We start from the raw sequence: 16432 nt of genomic DNA, 5'->3' as shown, positions 1-16432 counted from the left end.
AGTTGGGACATTTTGTGAAATTAAACAAAAACATAATAATCTGTAATATGTTAATCCTCACAAACCCTTATTTATTTGTCAAAAGTAAGACAAAATGAATAAAAAAATGTTGTCTGACAGCAACTTTATTGTATTTTGCAAATATAAACAAATGTTAAATTTAATGTCTGCAACACACTAAAAATAACTGGGACAAGGGGACTATAATAGGTAAAAGTTTATAGAATATCCAACAGTTTTTTGTTTATGCATTTTTTCTCCCTTTTAGCGCGTCCAATTGCCCGATTGCGTCATGCTTCCTCTCCACCAATGCCAATCCCCCGCTCTGATTGAGGAGAACAAAGCTAACCCACAGCCCCTCCGACACATGGGCAGCATGCCGTATGCATCTTGTCACCTACACTTTGACGAGTGCAATGCATATCAGCCCTGCGTACAGAGAGACTCACCCTGACAGCACTGTTTTCCCATCTCTGTGCAGGCGCCATCAATCAGCCAGCAGAGGTTGTCATTGCATTAGTTATGAGAGAGTCCCTATCCGGCTTTTTAATATCCCACCCCTATCTGAACAACAGGCCAATCGTTGTTCAGGTGGCCGCTCAACCCAGTTGGCAGGCAGACCTGAGACTCGATACGATGTATTCGAGATCCCAGCTCTGGTGTTCAGCGTATGTTTTACCGCTGCACTACCTGAGCGGCCTGAATATCCAACTGTTTTGAAACATTCCACAATAAGCATGTGAATTGGTAACAGATGAATGTTTTATGATGGGATATGAAGAGAGAATTCCTAGGGGCTCAGTCCTTGTAAGCAAAGATTCTCTGTAACAGAATTTAATCCAAATAAGTAGTAGTATGCCAAATCATTCTAAATTTGGTTATATTTTTAATAGGGCTGTCGAAGTTAATGCGATAATAACGCATTAACGCAATCTCAATTTAACGCGATTATAAAAATTAGTGCCGTTAACGCAAATTCTAGTTCATGTTGAGACTTGCCACCGTTTTTTATTTGCGGTTTGTTAACATAATGTTACCGAGCGTGGTAGTGTCGTAGTAATGCACTTGCATAATAAAGAAGCTGCCAGTCCTCCATTCACGTAACGCTAGGACGGACACTTAAAAATCCTCCTTTTGGAGTAAACTGGTTTCATTTTTGATCAATATTATTTACCATTGGCTCAGGTACATGTCGAAACAAATGCTTTGTATTTCATTGGTTTAACAGCCTCATTTGACTCCTTATAGAGCTACCACTGGCCAATCGGAGAAGGTCCGCCCTCTAAATGCTAGTCTGTGATTGGGTGGTTGAATTTCGCCCGCCCTCTCTGTTTTGTAAACACCGCGCTACCTGAGTCAATCACTCAGCTCTAATGATCAGGAACGCGGTGAAAATGCCAAAAAGTAAACTTTTGAGGCAGCGATGAACGGACCTAAATATGAAAAGACACAACATTTAGTGAGTAAAACAGTCATTTGTTATATAATTCTTGCTTAAATTGGTCAAAAACTGTTATATGGGTTCTGGATTCATTCTGTGTGTTGCAGTAGCATGTCCCACTGTTCCTAATAAGATGTCCGGCTTTTTGGGGTGTAATGAATTTTTTTTGTTACTATGAATCTGGCCACCCTAGTCTAAACACACTCAGTTCGTGTAGAAACGTCCATTAAACCACTGGATAGTATTACTGCCTAGTATGTGAGTGAATAAAACTCCCTTACAGTTTTCTCTTGTCCCAGCAGTTTTTAACATTAGTACATTTAGCATAAAATGTGTTCACCATTGTAATTGTAACATTTCACTTAAAAATCCTTGTTTTCTATAACATTTACACAGATTTTTTTTAATGCGATTAATCGCGATTAACTATATGAAATTCTGAGATTAATCGTGATTAAAAAATGTAATCGTTTGACAGCCCTAATTTTTAAAATAGAATTCAGTTCGTCTTTGAAACCCTTGGATGTTTTTAGTTGTATTTAGTTGTAAAATCACAGATTCTCATGTTCATTGTATTTTAGGAACTGTCCAAACTTTTTCAAAAATAGGGTTCATAAAACATTGTGCATTATGTCAAAAGACAAAAGTTGACAACTGAGTAAAAACAAAACAGTATATATTGAGATTTAAAAAGTATAAACACCAGTTGTATGTGTACAGCTTTTATTATGCAGTATTACCTTGCCAACTTTATTAATAGTGAACACGTGGCGAAATTGTGAATCAGCAGTTTATTCACAAGCCCAAAAGAGTTTTACTCTGTGTGAGGTTTACAGAACAAATAAAAATGCATTCAAAACAAGCCAGCGATCCAACCACAGAGAGGCACAAACCTAGCACTGAAGGTATTCATTGAATTCATCATTTACTGTATGTAACATGGGTTGGGAAATACATTTTTATGAAGGTGCTGTACATTCCATCTTTCTTGTCCTGACTTTTCATCAGGTCACACAAAGTGTTTAACGATGTCCTGATAAAAAACAGAAACGAACGGTTTCAAGTTTAACACTATCAGGGAGACATTTTCCAGCTGCTTAGATCAATCAGCTAACAGGGTCTGCTGGGGACTTTTCTGCTGAAAAAGCCTATTTATACAACGCTGACAGTGTTCTTCTGCAGGACGTTTACATTAGTCTGGAATGGAACACTAAACAACAAATAATATCATTGTTTTTAGATGAGCTGCAGCACACCGAAGCAGCTGTGATGCTAACATGTTTACTTTGTAAAGACACCTCAGTCTTGTGCTATCAGTATTAAAAACGGGCTTTTAGAGAGGTTCTTTTCTTCTTAAATTCTAAATCTAGTTTTTTTTTTATTGTTCATTGGTGAGCTGTTAATCCCCTTTTAACTCATCTTGCTCGGTTTTTATATTAGTAAAATAAAGATCATGGAAGCTGTCCGATTCAACTTATGGAACCCTACTCTGTACACTAGGCAACTTTAAGAAGTTTTTGATACGAGCCTGTATGAAAAATGTAGCAAAACACATTGTAGCATCTGTGAACAGAACAGTAATGGTTTCCAGCTAGGTTGCCACTGTTGGGCCCTTAAGCAAGGCCCTTAACAGTATAGGAAAGGTTTTGTTTACACATATGTGCTTTTTTAGAATAAGCATATACGTATATATATTTAAAAAACAGTCCTGACTTTTGGAATTGGGTTTTTACTTACTTATTTTACTTGGTGATCATTCCTTTTTATTGATTCTTGATTTTACAGGTTGTTTTTATAACAGTTTACAAATATTTATGGTGGTGATTATTAAACTATTGCTTATGTGTAAGAATATGACTGTCTGACTTTTCATCAGTGTTACTAGTGTTACATGCTTTCACTTTTAATGTTCGCCCAATGTCTCTACTACCATAACATTTTCTAGGGATTTTAGGGATTTTTTTGACCGTGGTCAGGTTAGGTCTACACCCTAATCATGTGGTTTTTGTTTGTTTTGTTTTGTAAATCAACTGAATTTAGCCTTTTGTTTTTCTGCCTGAGGCTCTATCGAATAAGCGTAATATCTGTAAATAGTCCAAGATCAGCTGTGCTGAAGTGGATTTATTTAGTATCTTTTGAAGGGAATAAATGGATGAATGATTTTATAGTGCAAATGCTCAGCGTATGTATTTGTTTGTTAACTGTCAACACTTTTCATAGTCAATTATAACACAATGGTTCACATATCTCATAACAGTCTCAGGATCTCACTGATTTCTGTGAGTCTCTTTCTGTAACAGAATGTTAGGAACACATAGGGCTGGTAAAAGTACAAGGAATATGCACTGTATTGATGAATGCCATGACTTGCCACTTGCCAATCTTTACAGTATTGTGAGTCCTAGTTTACAGTCTTGTTTGTAATGAGATTTTGGTTTTAAAACACACTATGGCTGCACACTTGTAATATTAATGTGTCCTCACACTTTTGAAACTTGTGCCAAGTATCAGGACCTCATCTGTATTAAATGCCTTTCTTTTTACGTTGGAAATGTACAGTATTCTTTACACTTTTGCTACACAATAAAACACTTTACAATAAGATGCATAGATATTTGCTTTATTTTGTTGTGTGTCTTTTTTAATTATATATTTTTAAATAAATATAAACAAACAGATTGCTACAGCACGTAAAAACATGTTTTTCTTTTTTCTTTTTTGTGAGTTGGAAGGGTTTTCTTGTGTGGAATAAGTGCTTTATGGCAACTAATAATAATAACAATAATAATAACAGTAATAATAATAATAATACAGTAATGCAGTATATAGTTAAATAGTATGCAGTATACACTTGGGCAGTATACACTGGAATAGTAGGCAGTATACTTGTTTAATGCAGTATGCACTATATGCTGAGGTAGTATGCAGTATGCATAAACTGCTGGGGTTGTATGCAGTATACATTTGAATAGTCTGCAGTGTACATATGGGCATATGCAGTATGCACCTGGGCAGTATGCACTTGGGCAGTATGCATTATACACTTGGGCAGTATTCAGTACGCAGTATGTGGGCAGTATGCGCTGGACAGTATGTAGTGTGCAGTATGCTCTGGACAGTATGTAGTGTTCAGTTTGCTCTGGACAGTGTTTAGTATGCTCTGGACAGTATGCTCTGGACAGTATGCAGTGTACAGTATGCTCTGGACAGTGTTTAGTATGCTCTGGACAGTATGTAGTGTGCAGTATATGCTGGACAGTGTGCAGTATGCTCTGGACAGTGTGCAGTATGCTCTGGACAGTATGTAGTGGGAAAGACCCCAACCTCCCAAAAAGCTACCGGCCCATCTCCCTACTATGCATCACCTACAAGCTGTTTGAGAGACTGCTCCTTACACGTCTATCCTCACAGATAGATGCCCAGCTAACCGACGACCAGGCAGGCTTTAGACCCGGAAAGTCATGTACAGGACAATTGCTGAACCTAACCCAGTACATCGAAGATGGATACCAAAAGAAGCTTATAACTGCTGTCGCCTTCGTCGATCTGACAGCAGCCTATGACACTGTCCAACACAGGCTGCTGATCAAAAAACTTTATGACATGACAGGTGATGCTAAACTATGCAGTGTAATCAGATGCCTCCTGAGCAACCGAATGTTCTACGTCACATTCAATAACAAGAAAAGCAGATGGTTCCATCAGACTAATGGGCTGCCACAGGGCAGTGTTTTGGCACCCCTCCTCTTCAATGTGTACACCAACGACCAGCCCCTACCAGAAGGATGCAGCAGGTTCATCTATGCTGATGACCTAGCACTGACAACACAGCAGTATGGCTTCCCAGAAGCTGAGTCAACACTGGAAAAAGGCCTATCAGATATGTCAACATACTATCTACAAAACCACCTGCGCCCAAATCCTGGGAAGACCCAAATCTGCAGCTTCCACCTCAAAAACAGGGAAGCAAAACGGGAGATTAAAGTAACCTGGGACGGCATGAGGTTAGAAAACAATCAGTATCCAGTATACCTGGGAGTAACCTTAGACCGTACCCTGAGTTACAGAGAACACATTAGGAAGACAAGAGCCAAGGTCTCCACCAGAAACAGCCTACTACGACGATTAACAAGCTCTAAGTGGGGGGCCCACCCAAGCACACTACGAACAACCGCATTAGCCCTGTGTTTTTCCACCGCTGAGTATGCCTGTCCAGTATGGAGCAGATCCCGCCACGCACACAGAATCGACCCTATTCTCAATGAGACCTGTAGGATAGTGACTGGGTGCACTAAAACAACTCCAGTACCCTGTCTCTATGCTCTCTCAGGCATTGCTCCCCCCAACATCCGGAGAGCAATTACCACCCGAGCTGAGCGGACAAAGCAAGTCAATGACACCCGGCACCTACTCCATGCACATTATGTCGCCCACAAACGACTTAGCTCCAGGAGCAGCTTCTTGGACACCACAGATGCACTGGAGACCAGTCCAGCCTATGCCAGGGTCAGTGAATGGATCAAAGAGTGGAACAATCTAGGCAGCCAGACAGCCCAGTGGACAGAGAGAGGGATCTTCCCAAATGAACACCCTGCCTCCGGCCATGACCAACCATGGAATGTCTGGAAAACCCTGAACCGCCTGCGAGTCGGTGAGGGGCGCTGCAAGGCATCCCTGAAGAAATGGAACCTAATAACAACTGACTCGTGTGTGTGCGGTGAACTCCATTCCATGGAACATCTTATGAGATGCAGTTCTGCTCCACAGTGCACTGCAGAAGACCTGGCTGAACCAAACGCAGCCGCTCTCGCCTGTGTTTACCACTGGAAAGACATGATCTAGATGACGGCTGGACACGAAGAAGAAGTATGTAGTGTTCAGTATGCTCTGGACAGTGTGCAGTATGCTCTGGACAGTATGCAGTGTACAGTATGCTCTGGACAGTGTTTAGTATGCTCTGGACAGTATGCAGTGTACAGTATGCTCTGGACAGTGTTTAGTATGCTCTGGACAGTGTGTAGTGTGCAGTATGCGCTGTACAGTATGCGCTGTACAGTACGCCAGTTTAGGCGTGGCTTCCTTACGTATTTGACAGTTGTCCAATCAGGACGCAGCATTTAGGAAAGCAATAACAGCACACAGAAAGGTTTTAGAGCTGCAAGTCATTGGGAGGAGAGAGAGAGCTCGTCATGCTCCTCTGTTTACAAGCGCACTAAGCTAAAAGACTTATGACCTAAATCGGAAGTTTGTTTGGAAGCATGGATTGGATCGGACGCGGGTTGTTTTATACTTTACTGTGGTTCATTTTCGAAGAAAGCGCGCTTGGTTTGGGGAATTACGCAGTAATCACTGGTAAGACTACGTTCTTTCCTTGCACTCTTTCCCTTTCGTTAAACCTTAGGACAAAAACATGGAATTTATTGTTCTTGGTATTTAGATAAATTAAGCATGAAGTTAAAAAAAAACCGTAAATTAAATAACTTAGATAAATAAATGTGTCGAATAATGTGTTGTTTTTTTAAATAAACAAATAGCTGTTAAATTGGGTATATATCTAACGCCCATTCAATACAGTTGATAGCCTGTAGCATATTTAGTTATGTGCTTTGAATGTATAACCCGGCTGTAGTAAAAATATAACATTAAATTCTGCTGTGTTTGTAATACTCACCTCAAACCTAAACACCTAACACCTGAAATACACATTTATGTTTTTAAATTAATTAATTCACGAATTAGTTACCAAAACTCTGGTTTACTTTCAGGAAACTCACGTACTATACTACCATACTAGATAGTGCGCATTACGGTACTTCATATAATACAGTCTTACCCAAGCACACTCATCTAGTTTACAGTGAAGTACGTAAGCGTGCCATTATAAACATAATCCTTTCATAAACTTGTGGTATAATAAACAGTGCTTTTACAGCTTTTGTATTTTGGTGAAAGTTATTCCTTTATTATCCGTTATCGCTTAAGCACAATCAAGTCTAAAATAGAAAGTTAATCCATAAAAAAAGCTTTATTGTAGATGATAATCCCATGTCTCCACCCTAAAGCCACAAGCAGTGTGATTTCCAGAACTGCTTTCTTTAAGCACCTAGATTCAGAATGATTCAGAATGGCTCACACAACTATTTTATGCGTTATCCTCACTGGGTTTATGGTGAGTGGGTGGCACCACATGGAAACACCCTATGTGAGGCATAAATACACCATGTACAGGGTGGCAGTTCATTTCAGGACATTGCAGAACACACTCATTGTTTACACAAATTTCTTCTCAAGAATATGCAAAATTTCTTTAAAACAGTGCCTGAAACAAAGAATAAAGGCACTGATATTTGTTTAATAACTCTTATAGCTGTATGAATACATTTTTGCAAACAGCACTAGTGTCACTATTTACTGCGCTACCACCCATTTTAATAGAATGGCTTTATTTGTCATATATACGTATACACATGTACAATACAATAAAATTCCCTTTATGCATGTCCCAACTTGTTTGGAAGCTCGGATCAGCCAGTTTATGGCACCCCTGGATTCGTAAGGGTCAAAGGCCTTCCTCAAGGGCCCAACCTTTCGATTGATTGTCCAGAGCTCTACCTGCAGAGCTACCGCTCTATATTTTTGCATTATTGCAACAAAATACTGTAGCAAGTCACATAGAAGAGTCGAACAAACATTCAAGTGTTTGCTGACATTCTGTAATAATGCAAAAATGTGTTACTTTTTATTCAATTGAATGATACTGGGTTTTGTTTTTCAAGTGGCATTGTAGTACAGCTCATAGAGTGGGTGCCACACATTAACATGAATCCTGAGGAGCTGGGTTTGATACTCACCTCTGAAGACTCTTATATACACTGATCAGCCATAACATTATAACCACCTCCTTGTTGCTACACTCACTGTCCATTTTATCAGCTCCACTTACCATATAGAAGCACTTTGTAGTTCTACATTTACTGACTGTAGTCTATCTGTTTGTCTGCATACCTTTTTAGCCTGCTTTCACCCTGTTCTGGACCCCCACATGACCATCACAGGACCACCACAGAGCAGGTATTATTTGGGTGGTGGATCATTCTCAGCACTGCAGTGACACTGACAAGGTGGTGGTGTGTTAGTGTGTGTTGTGCCGGTATGAGTGGATCAGACTGCTGGAATTTTTAAATACCATGTCCACTCACTGTCCACTCTACTACCTAGTTGGTCCACCTTGTAGATGTAAAGTCAGAGACGATAGCTCATCTATTGCTGCTGTTTGAGTTGGTCATCTTTGAGATCTTCATCAGTGGTCACAGGGTGCTGTTGGCAGGATATTTTTGATTGGTGGACTATTCTCAGTCCAGCAGTGACCGTGAGGTGTTTAAAAACTCCAACAGCGCTGATCCACTCATACCAGCACAACACACACTAACACACCACCACCATGCAGTGCTGAGAATGATCCACCACCCAAATAATATCTACTCTGTAGTGGTCCTGTGGGGGTCCTGACTATTAAAGAACAGGGTGAAAGCAGGCTAAAAAAGTATATAGAGAAACAGATGGACTACAGTCAGTAATTGTAGAACTACAAAGTGCTTCTATATGGTAAGTGGAGCTAATAAAATGAACAGTGAGATTAGAAACAAGGAGGTGGTTTTAATGTTATGGCTGATCGGTGTACATATGTGTGTGTGTGTGTGTGTGTGTGTGTGTGTGTGTGTGTGTGTGTGTGTGTGTGTGTGTGGTTGTGGGCATTGCACTGCTGAAAATGCTTTACATGCATGAGAGTTTTGTGCAACTGCAGCTGTGAAGGTTTTGCTTTCCTGTCTGAAACAGACTGTGTTGTGAATATGGTGAAAGTGCTTCTAACTGAGAAATCAATAAGAAAACACACTAAGTTATAAAAAAATACTGATTAACTTCACATACTGACCAGGTGTCGTATTATGTTTTCTGTAACGGTCCTAGATAAGCTTGTTGCTCTCTGTTATCAGAAGCTGTGGCTTTGGTGAGCTAACATCTGTCTTTGTGGTCCCACAGGGGACGACACCTTCTCCATCCAGCATGAGGGCACAGGCAAATGTTTCCTTGCTCAGAAAGACTCTCTGACCCTGGGAGACTGCTCTGCAGAGACAGCCAAGTCATGGAAATGGGGTTCAGAACATCGCCTCTTTCACACAGGATTGTTGGTCTGCTTGGGCCTGGATGTTGTCTCCAAAGCCCTGTCTCTCACCGACTGTTCCAGTGGTTCTATTCTGGAGTGGCGCTGCTATGAAGGTTCCATTTACACCACCTATCAGATGAGGCTGAGCGTCACCAATGGAACTGTAACGGTCAAACGGAATACGACCGATTCCTGGCTTAGAGGAGGCACGTCGGAAAACATCTGCGAGCGGCCATACAAGAGTAAGTGGCTTTAGCATTGTACAGATTCATAGATGCTGTATACTGCATATGGTAGATTTGACAGATTTGTATTAGCCCTAATTGGGTTAAATGAACTCGTAAAACAGGCTAATGTGTTTTCAGCAGGTCGAACTGATTTTTAAAATGTTAAAATCAATTGCCTTCAGTGTTATTATACTCTAGCCCACCAATGCTGAGATCTAGAAGCGCAGGTGGTGCTGTCAGCAACCTAGCTGGGTGTTCTGTCGGCTGTGTCTGAGGGGAGAAGGTCGACTGGACTTGATTTGTACTGCACAATTGCGACCTTTGTTGTCTGGTCAAGGTGTCTGTACTAGTTGTGAGGTGAAGTCGTTCATAGCATATCCTTCCGTACGCAGTTCGGCTCTCTGTGAGACTCCGCCACTGGCGGGTGAAAAGATGAGGCTGGCAGTGTGGCTGAGGGGTGCGTTGTATAGTCTTAGCTATACTCATAGCATAGTTTTAATCACATTAAATCACTTACTCACACAGATTTCTGCACAGAAGAAGCATTACATTACAACATTCAAACAGACAAAACCAAAAGATCAAACAAAACTATTATAAATAGGCCCTTTTATGGCCTTGCCCCTTTCCTACCTTAGTGAAGTCCTTCACCCTTACCATCTCAACCGTCAGGTCTTTTAGTTCCTCAGCCCCACAAACTCTGGAACTTCGTTCCTCAATTGCTTCGTGACTGTTCCTCCATCTCCTGCTTTGAAGCTTAACTAAAAACTTCTTTCTTTACTGCACATTATTCTTTCTCTCTGTGTTTGTTTTGCTGTGTTTTATCCTCATAATGACATTATATGCTCTTTCCTTTAATATTGTCCCTGGGTATGTAAAAGGCACAATATAAATTAAACTTCTTAATGTTATTATTACTATTATAACAAGTTCCTCGTGTTAAAATGATTGCTGTTAAGGTAAAACTATCAGTATCAGTTTGTTATTAGTATAAGATTGCTGAAATGACTTTGCTAGAAACTGTGTTTATTTAGAAGACAGAACCAGATGGACAGGAAATTCTCTTTCTTTGTATGTGCATCATGTCAAGGGTATAAACAGAATATTACATCACACTACTTTCTTTACAGTTTGAAAAATAACTCTTTATATAAATCTTTATGGTTCATTTACATATATAACAGATTGGTTGTAATAATGTGTGTGTGTGTGTGTGTGTGTGTGTGTGTGTGTGTGTGTGTGTGTGTGTGTGGTGTAAAAGCTGATTTTGTATGTACATATTACATATTACAGTCCTACCAGTTTTGTGGAGTTTATGGGGAATTCCTTTATAAATCATTATAAGTAGATACAATCTAGGTGTAATGCTGTTGGCATTTAATCTAGCTACGACATCGTTTTACTTTCAGTTTGTTTCAAGGTAGAAACAGAAATGACTGTTCTAACGAGTATTGACACTTATTATATTGAGTAATCACAGTCCTTCGCTCTGGGGTTTTTATTTAACTTTGACAAAAACTAAAGACATGATCTAATCGTTACAAAATTTTATTAAATGCTTTAAAAAAATCATTGTTTAATTAATGCTGTTGGTTTAATTCATTTCAAACAGTTGGTGTCTGAAGTTGAGAGCAAAGCTGTAGTCTGTATGAAATGAAAATCATTGTTTGAAAGGTTTAGTATAAGCTAACAATTATCAGTTAAAGTGGTAAAAAATGGTCAAATCAAGCAGATTTAAATGCTTAATTCTCAGTTCTTGGGTATTGCTCGAAGCATTACACCAGAAGCACACGTGCTTGTGCTTCCTGAGCTCAAACACTGGAACGCTAGTGTGGGTAGGTGGCTTTCTAAGCTGACAGTCTAGCAGAGGCGCCTGCTTTTTCTGATAGGTTGCATGTTTATTGTGTGTTTGTTTTGTTTGCACAGCTGGAACAGACACAGAGACTTCTTTTAATCTGAGCAGATCTTTTTCTGTTATAAATGTTGAGAATGTTTTCTGATTAAAAATTGCTGACTTTGATTACAAAGCCACCTCATCACTGGAGGAAGTAAACGTCAGCCAGCTTACACAAGTTTCAAACATGTTGCTTTATGTTCTGTGTTACAGATCATGTTTTATACCATGGTACTGTTTGCATTCGATACCAGAGTAAATATCACAATACAATGCTAATATAATTGCAAATTATAGCTCTTAAAAAGAATTCAGATAAAAACTGTGCATTGACTGTTTGAAACACAAATTGAAATGGAACGATATAATTAAAAAGATCAGTATTAATGTTTACAGTAAAGATGCACTGATAAGGGAACGCTGGGTCTATTACAGTAAACATGCACTGATAAGAGAATGCTGGGCCTATTACAGTAATATTTCTTATTATATGTCAGTATGGATATACACAAGGTATGGTAATATTTAACCAGCTGACGATAATCTACAGAGAAGTCATAAGCATAAGATCACTGAATGCTGAATGATGCAGATGTGATGCAGTTATGTTTGAATAAGTCACTTTTATGTTGCTATTCTAAAACTCAGAGATCACAGTTAATGTATCATATAACAATGCTTTACTTTGTGTCTTTATCAAAACACATGGTGTTCCTCAGGTATTTTGAGCAAGTAAATTAATGCCAATTAAACAGATATATAATGGTATAATTTATGGCAGCTTCCATGAATTTTTTTTTTAACCCTGGATTGTGAACCTTTGGTGGGTTGCGAGCCAAAAAATGGGTCGCAGACAAAAGTAATAATAATTAAATAATTAAAAAGTTAAAACTAATTTTAACTTGTGAACGAACACCCCTTGTGGAGACTTTAAGTTACACCTTGTAAACCACAGTGGGACCAGATTGCCACCAATTTCATTAATGAAGTATATTTAGGTTTGTGTTTTGTTTTGATGAATTTGATGTGTTGCCTGGGCTGCGGTAAAAATTATGGACAAAATGTGGGTTGCTTGAAAAAAGTTTGAAAAACCCTTCAGTAAAACAGACCAGAAGTTCCAATAACACAGAACACTAGCTCTGTTATTGGCACAATGTTATCTACTGAGTCATTTAGGGAAGCTGCCATAAATAGTACTATTGTGTATTCTCCTGATGATCATGTTCCAATTTAAAGATAAAACGTTGCATATCATATTCTAATATTTATCCTAATGTTAGCAGGAAGACCATTTGCTCACATGGACTCTTGTGTAAAATATACATTCTGAATTCTGAACTAGTTCTGCTTACTGTGTTTTTTTATTAAATAAAGTATGAACACTTTGAACATGCAAAACCACCCACGTTTGGGTTCCTTGGTTGCAGAGATTATTTCTTCCAAGCCAGGCAGAAACGGCCAGTCTCTCTCACCCTCTGGTTCTTCCTGTAATTTTCCAGCTCCACAGCTCTGTAGCTCAGTGGGGAATGCTCTGCTCACTGTTTTCCTTCATGAGCTTTGTTTTTGTTTTGGAAATGTAGAATTCCTCGTATGGGATAGGTTGAGCACTGTGTTACATCACCTTTCCTTTTAACAACAATTTTTAATGGTCAGGAACAAGAGACACCCACTTTTCCACTTCTGTGATTATTTTGCTGATCTTTTGTTATGAATGTAGTGTACTGAGGGATTATGGGCTACAACATGCATCACACACTTTTCGTTTGAGACAGGTCGGCACTGCAGACATGCTAGTGTAGTTACTGATGTTAGATGAAAATGTTTAGTAATCACTGTTCCAGTTCATCCAGTTCAAAGGGGTCAAGTCTTTCTGCAGTGAGATATTCTGAACTCTCCTAGAATCTCAGCTCTGCTACCATTCGGCTGGGCGCCCACTAGCAGGCACAATATGCAGTGCCTGCAGCAGTCAAAATTGCCCACTAGTCTGCTGGGTGGGAAAAGTCCGGACTAAACAGGCGGGGTTGGGTAGGGACCTTGGTTGGTTGCCCGACCCGCCTGTACAGAAATGGATCAGGTCCGGATGCATGTTCTCCCCGTGTCTGCGTGGGTTTCCTCCGGGTGCTCAGGTTTCCTCCCACAGTCCAAAAACATGCAGCCAGGCTATTTGGAGACACTGAATTGCCCTATAGATACCTAGCCGCTAGGATGCATAATCCAGCGCATTGTAGTGCCGGTCCCAAGCCCGGATAAATAGGAGGGTTGTGTCAGGAAGAGCATCCGGTGTAAAAACTGTGCCAAATCAATAATGCAGTGCCGAGGAAAATAGATAGATAGATAGGATCTTCAAAAAGTTTCCACACTTTTATATTTTGGTTGGAAATTGTGAGGGTGGGAGGAATAGTAATTGGTGGTGTCTGAGAGACTGAGAGACGCTTATAGTCTGGATTTAGCGCCATCTGATTTCCATCTTTTTTGGACGCTCAAAGAAGCTTTAAAAGGAAGAAGATTTTCATGTGATGATGATGTAAGAGCAGCGCAGCATCAGTGGCTACATGCTAAACCAAAAAAATTTTTTTCTGATGGCATTAAAAAACAAAAAAAAACGACGCTGGAAAAATGCATCGGAAGGTGATTATGTAGAAAAGTGATGTCATTTGTTTCTGAAATTCTTAATAAATAGAGTTTTAAAAAATGCAGAAACTTTTTGAAGAGCCCTCGCATAATAATTGTTATACACCTGTTAGCAATGGGTGTAACTAAACCACCTTCACTTAATAATTAGTAAGGGGGCGGTACCGTGGCTTGGTGGCTAGCACTGTCGCCTCACAGCAAGAAGGTCCTGGGTTTGATCCCCAGGTGGGGCAGTCTGGGTCCTTTCTGTGTGGAGTTTGCATGTTCTCCCCATGTCCGTGTGGGTTTCCTCCCGGTGCTCCGGTTTCCTCCCACAGTCCAAAGACATGCAAGTGAGGTGAATTGGAGATACTAAATTGTTCATGACTGTGTTCTATATAATCTTGTGAACTGGTGAATCTTGTGTAATGAGTAACTACCGTTCCTGTCATGAATGTAACCAAAGTGTAAAACATGACGTTAAAATCCTAATAAACAAACATAATAATTAGTAGGCATGTTCACATACTGTACTTTTGACCATGTAGTATAGGATAAAATTTTCTATCTAGTGTATGTTTGAGTGAGAGTGTGCTTCCTCTCCTCTCTCCTGCAGTTCCTACAGTCTGTTTGCATTAGAAGTCTATTGTTGTAACTGAATGGCTGATTACACTCAAGCTGTTTATGAAGTGGTTTCTGTACGATTGTTGATGAATGGTGATGTGATGGTTGGTGCTTCGTAGCTCAAAGTCTGGATCAATCCACTGAGCTGTTAACTTAACATGGTCTTTATATATCACACGATCGGATCGGCAACTTTTAGGAAATATCGCCGATCGCCGATAGCATATTTTGATTAAAAATCGGCCGATACCGATTCGTAGCCGATCAATCGTCCCATCTCTAATTAAAACCACCTCCTTATTTCTACACTCACTGTCCATTTTATCAGCTCCACTTACCATCTAGAAGCACTTTGTAGTTCTACAATTACTGACTGTAGTCCATCTATTTCTCTACATACCTTTTTAGCCTGCTTTCACCCTGTTCTTCAATGATCAGGACCACCATAGAGCAGGTATTATTTAGGTGGTGGATGATTCTCAGCACTACAGTGACACTGACATGGTGGTGGTGTGTTAGTGTGTGTTGTGTTATGAGTGGATCAGACACAGCAGCGCTGATGAAGTTTTTAAATACCGTGTCCACTTACTGTCCACTCTATTAGACACTCCTACCTAGTTGGTCCACCTTGTAGATGTAAGGTCAGAGACGATCGCTCGTCTATTGCTGCTGTTTGATTTGGTCATCTTCTAGACCTTCATCAGTGGTCACAGGGCGCTTTTGGCTGGATATTTTTGGTTTTGGCAGCAGTGACAGTGAGGTGTTTAAAACTCCAGCAGCGCTGCTGTGTCTTATCCACCTGCACAACACACACTAACACACCACCACCATGTCAGTGTCACTGCAGTGCTGAGAATGATCCACCACTTAAATAATACCTGCTCTGTAATGGTCCTGGGAGAGTCCTGACCATCGAAGAACAGCATGAAAGGGGGCTAACAAAGCATGCAGAGTAACAGATGGACTACAGTCAGTAATTGTAGAGCTACAAAGTGCTTCTATATGGTAAGTGGAGCTGATAAAATGGACAGTGAGTGTAGAAACAAGGAGGTGGTTTTAATGTTATGGCTGATCAGTGTATATTAATTAAGAAACCTTAAAGATGTGCAGGTCAGGATAATGAGACAGTGTGGGGAGCATAAGTGCAACTGTTATTCTATTCCATTAAGCATCAACCAGTCCCAAAACATCTGCACCATGGGTCTGTTTTTTTTAATAAAACATGTGTGCTGCATGTGAGACCAGCTTTTGTGCCGGCAGCTTGAAAAGAATGTTAAGAACCACTGGATTAGGATGTTTTGCTTAAAGATAATAAATTATTTATTGTTTAAAATATGTAGTAACAGAAGGTTTAGATGAGGGGAATGAGATGGTCATGGCAGAAGCCTGATTTCCTGTTGATCTGTACATATGTTTTGGATTATTATCCTACTGGAAGAGCCAACGAAGACACACGACCCAGTTTAGTTTAG

General features: G+C 39.9%; 1 protein-coding gene across 1 annotated transcript in view; it reads left to right on the top strand.

The window, feature by feature from the left end:
* The first annotated feature begins 6620 nt into the window (after positions 1 to 6620).
* ly75 (lymphocyte antigen 75) overlaps positions 6621 to 16432 on the top strand; it is a 45382-nt gene continuing 35570 nt past the window's right edge. Inside the window, exons 1-2 of the mRNA XM_063012404.1 lie at positions 6621 to 6793; positions 9482 to 9847. Coding sequence (XP_062868474.1) covers positions 6700 to 6793; positions 9482 to 9847 — 460 coding nt within the window. The 5' untranslated portion in view covers positions 6621 to 6699. The remainder of the gene's footprint in view (positions 6794 to 9481; positions 9848 to 16432) is intronic.

Source organism: Trichomycterus rosablanca, chromosome 17, assembly GCF_030014385.1.
Source record: "Trichomycterus rosablanca isolate fTriRos1 chromosome 17, fTriRos1.hap1, whole genome shotgun sequence".
In the NCBI taxonomy this organism is placed as follows: domain Eukaryota; kingdom Metazoa; phylum Chordata; class Actinopteri; order Siluriformes; family Trichomycteridae; genus Trichomycterus; species Trichomycterus rosablanca.
Note: the sequence above shows the minus strand (reverse complement) of the source record. Positions and strands in the feature narration are given on the sequence as shown.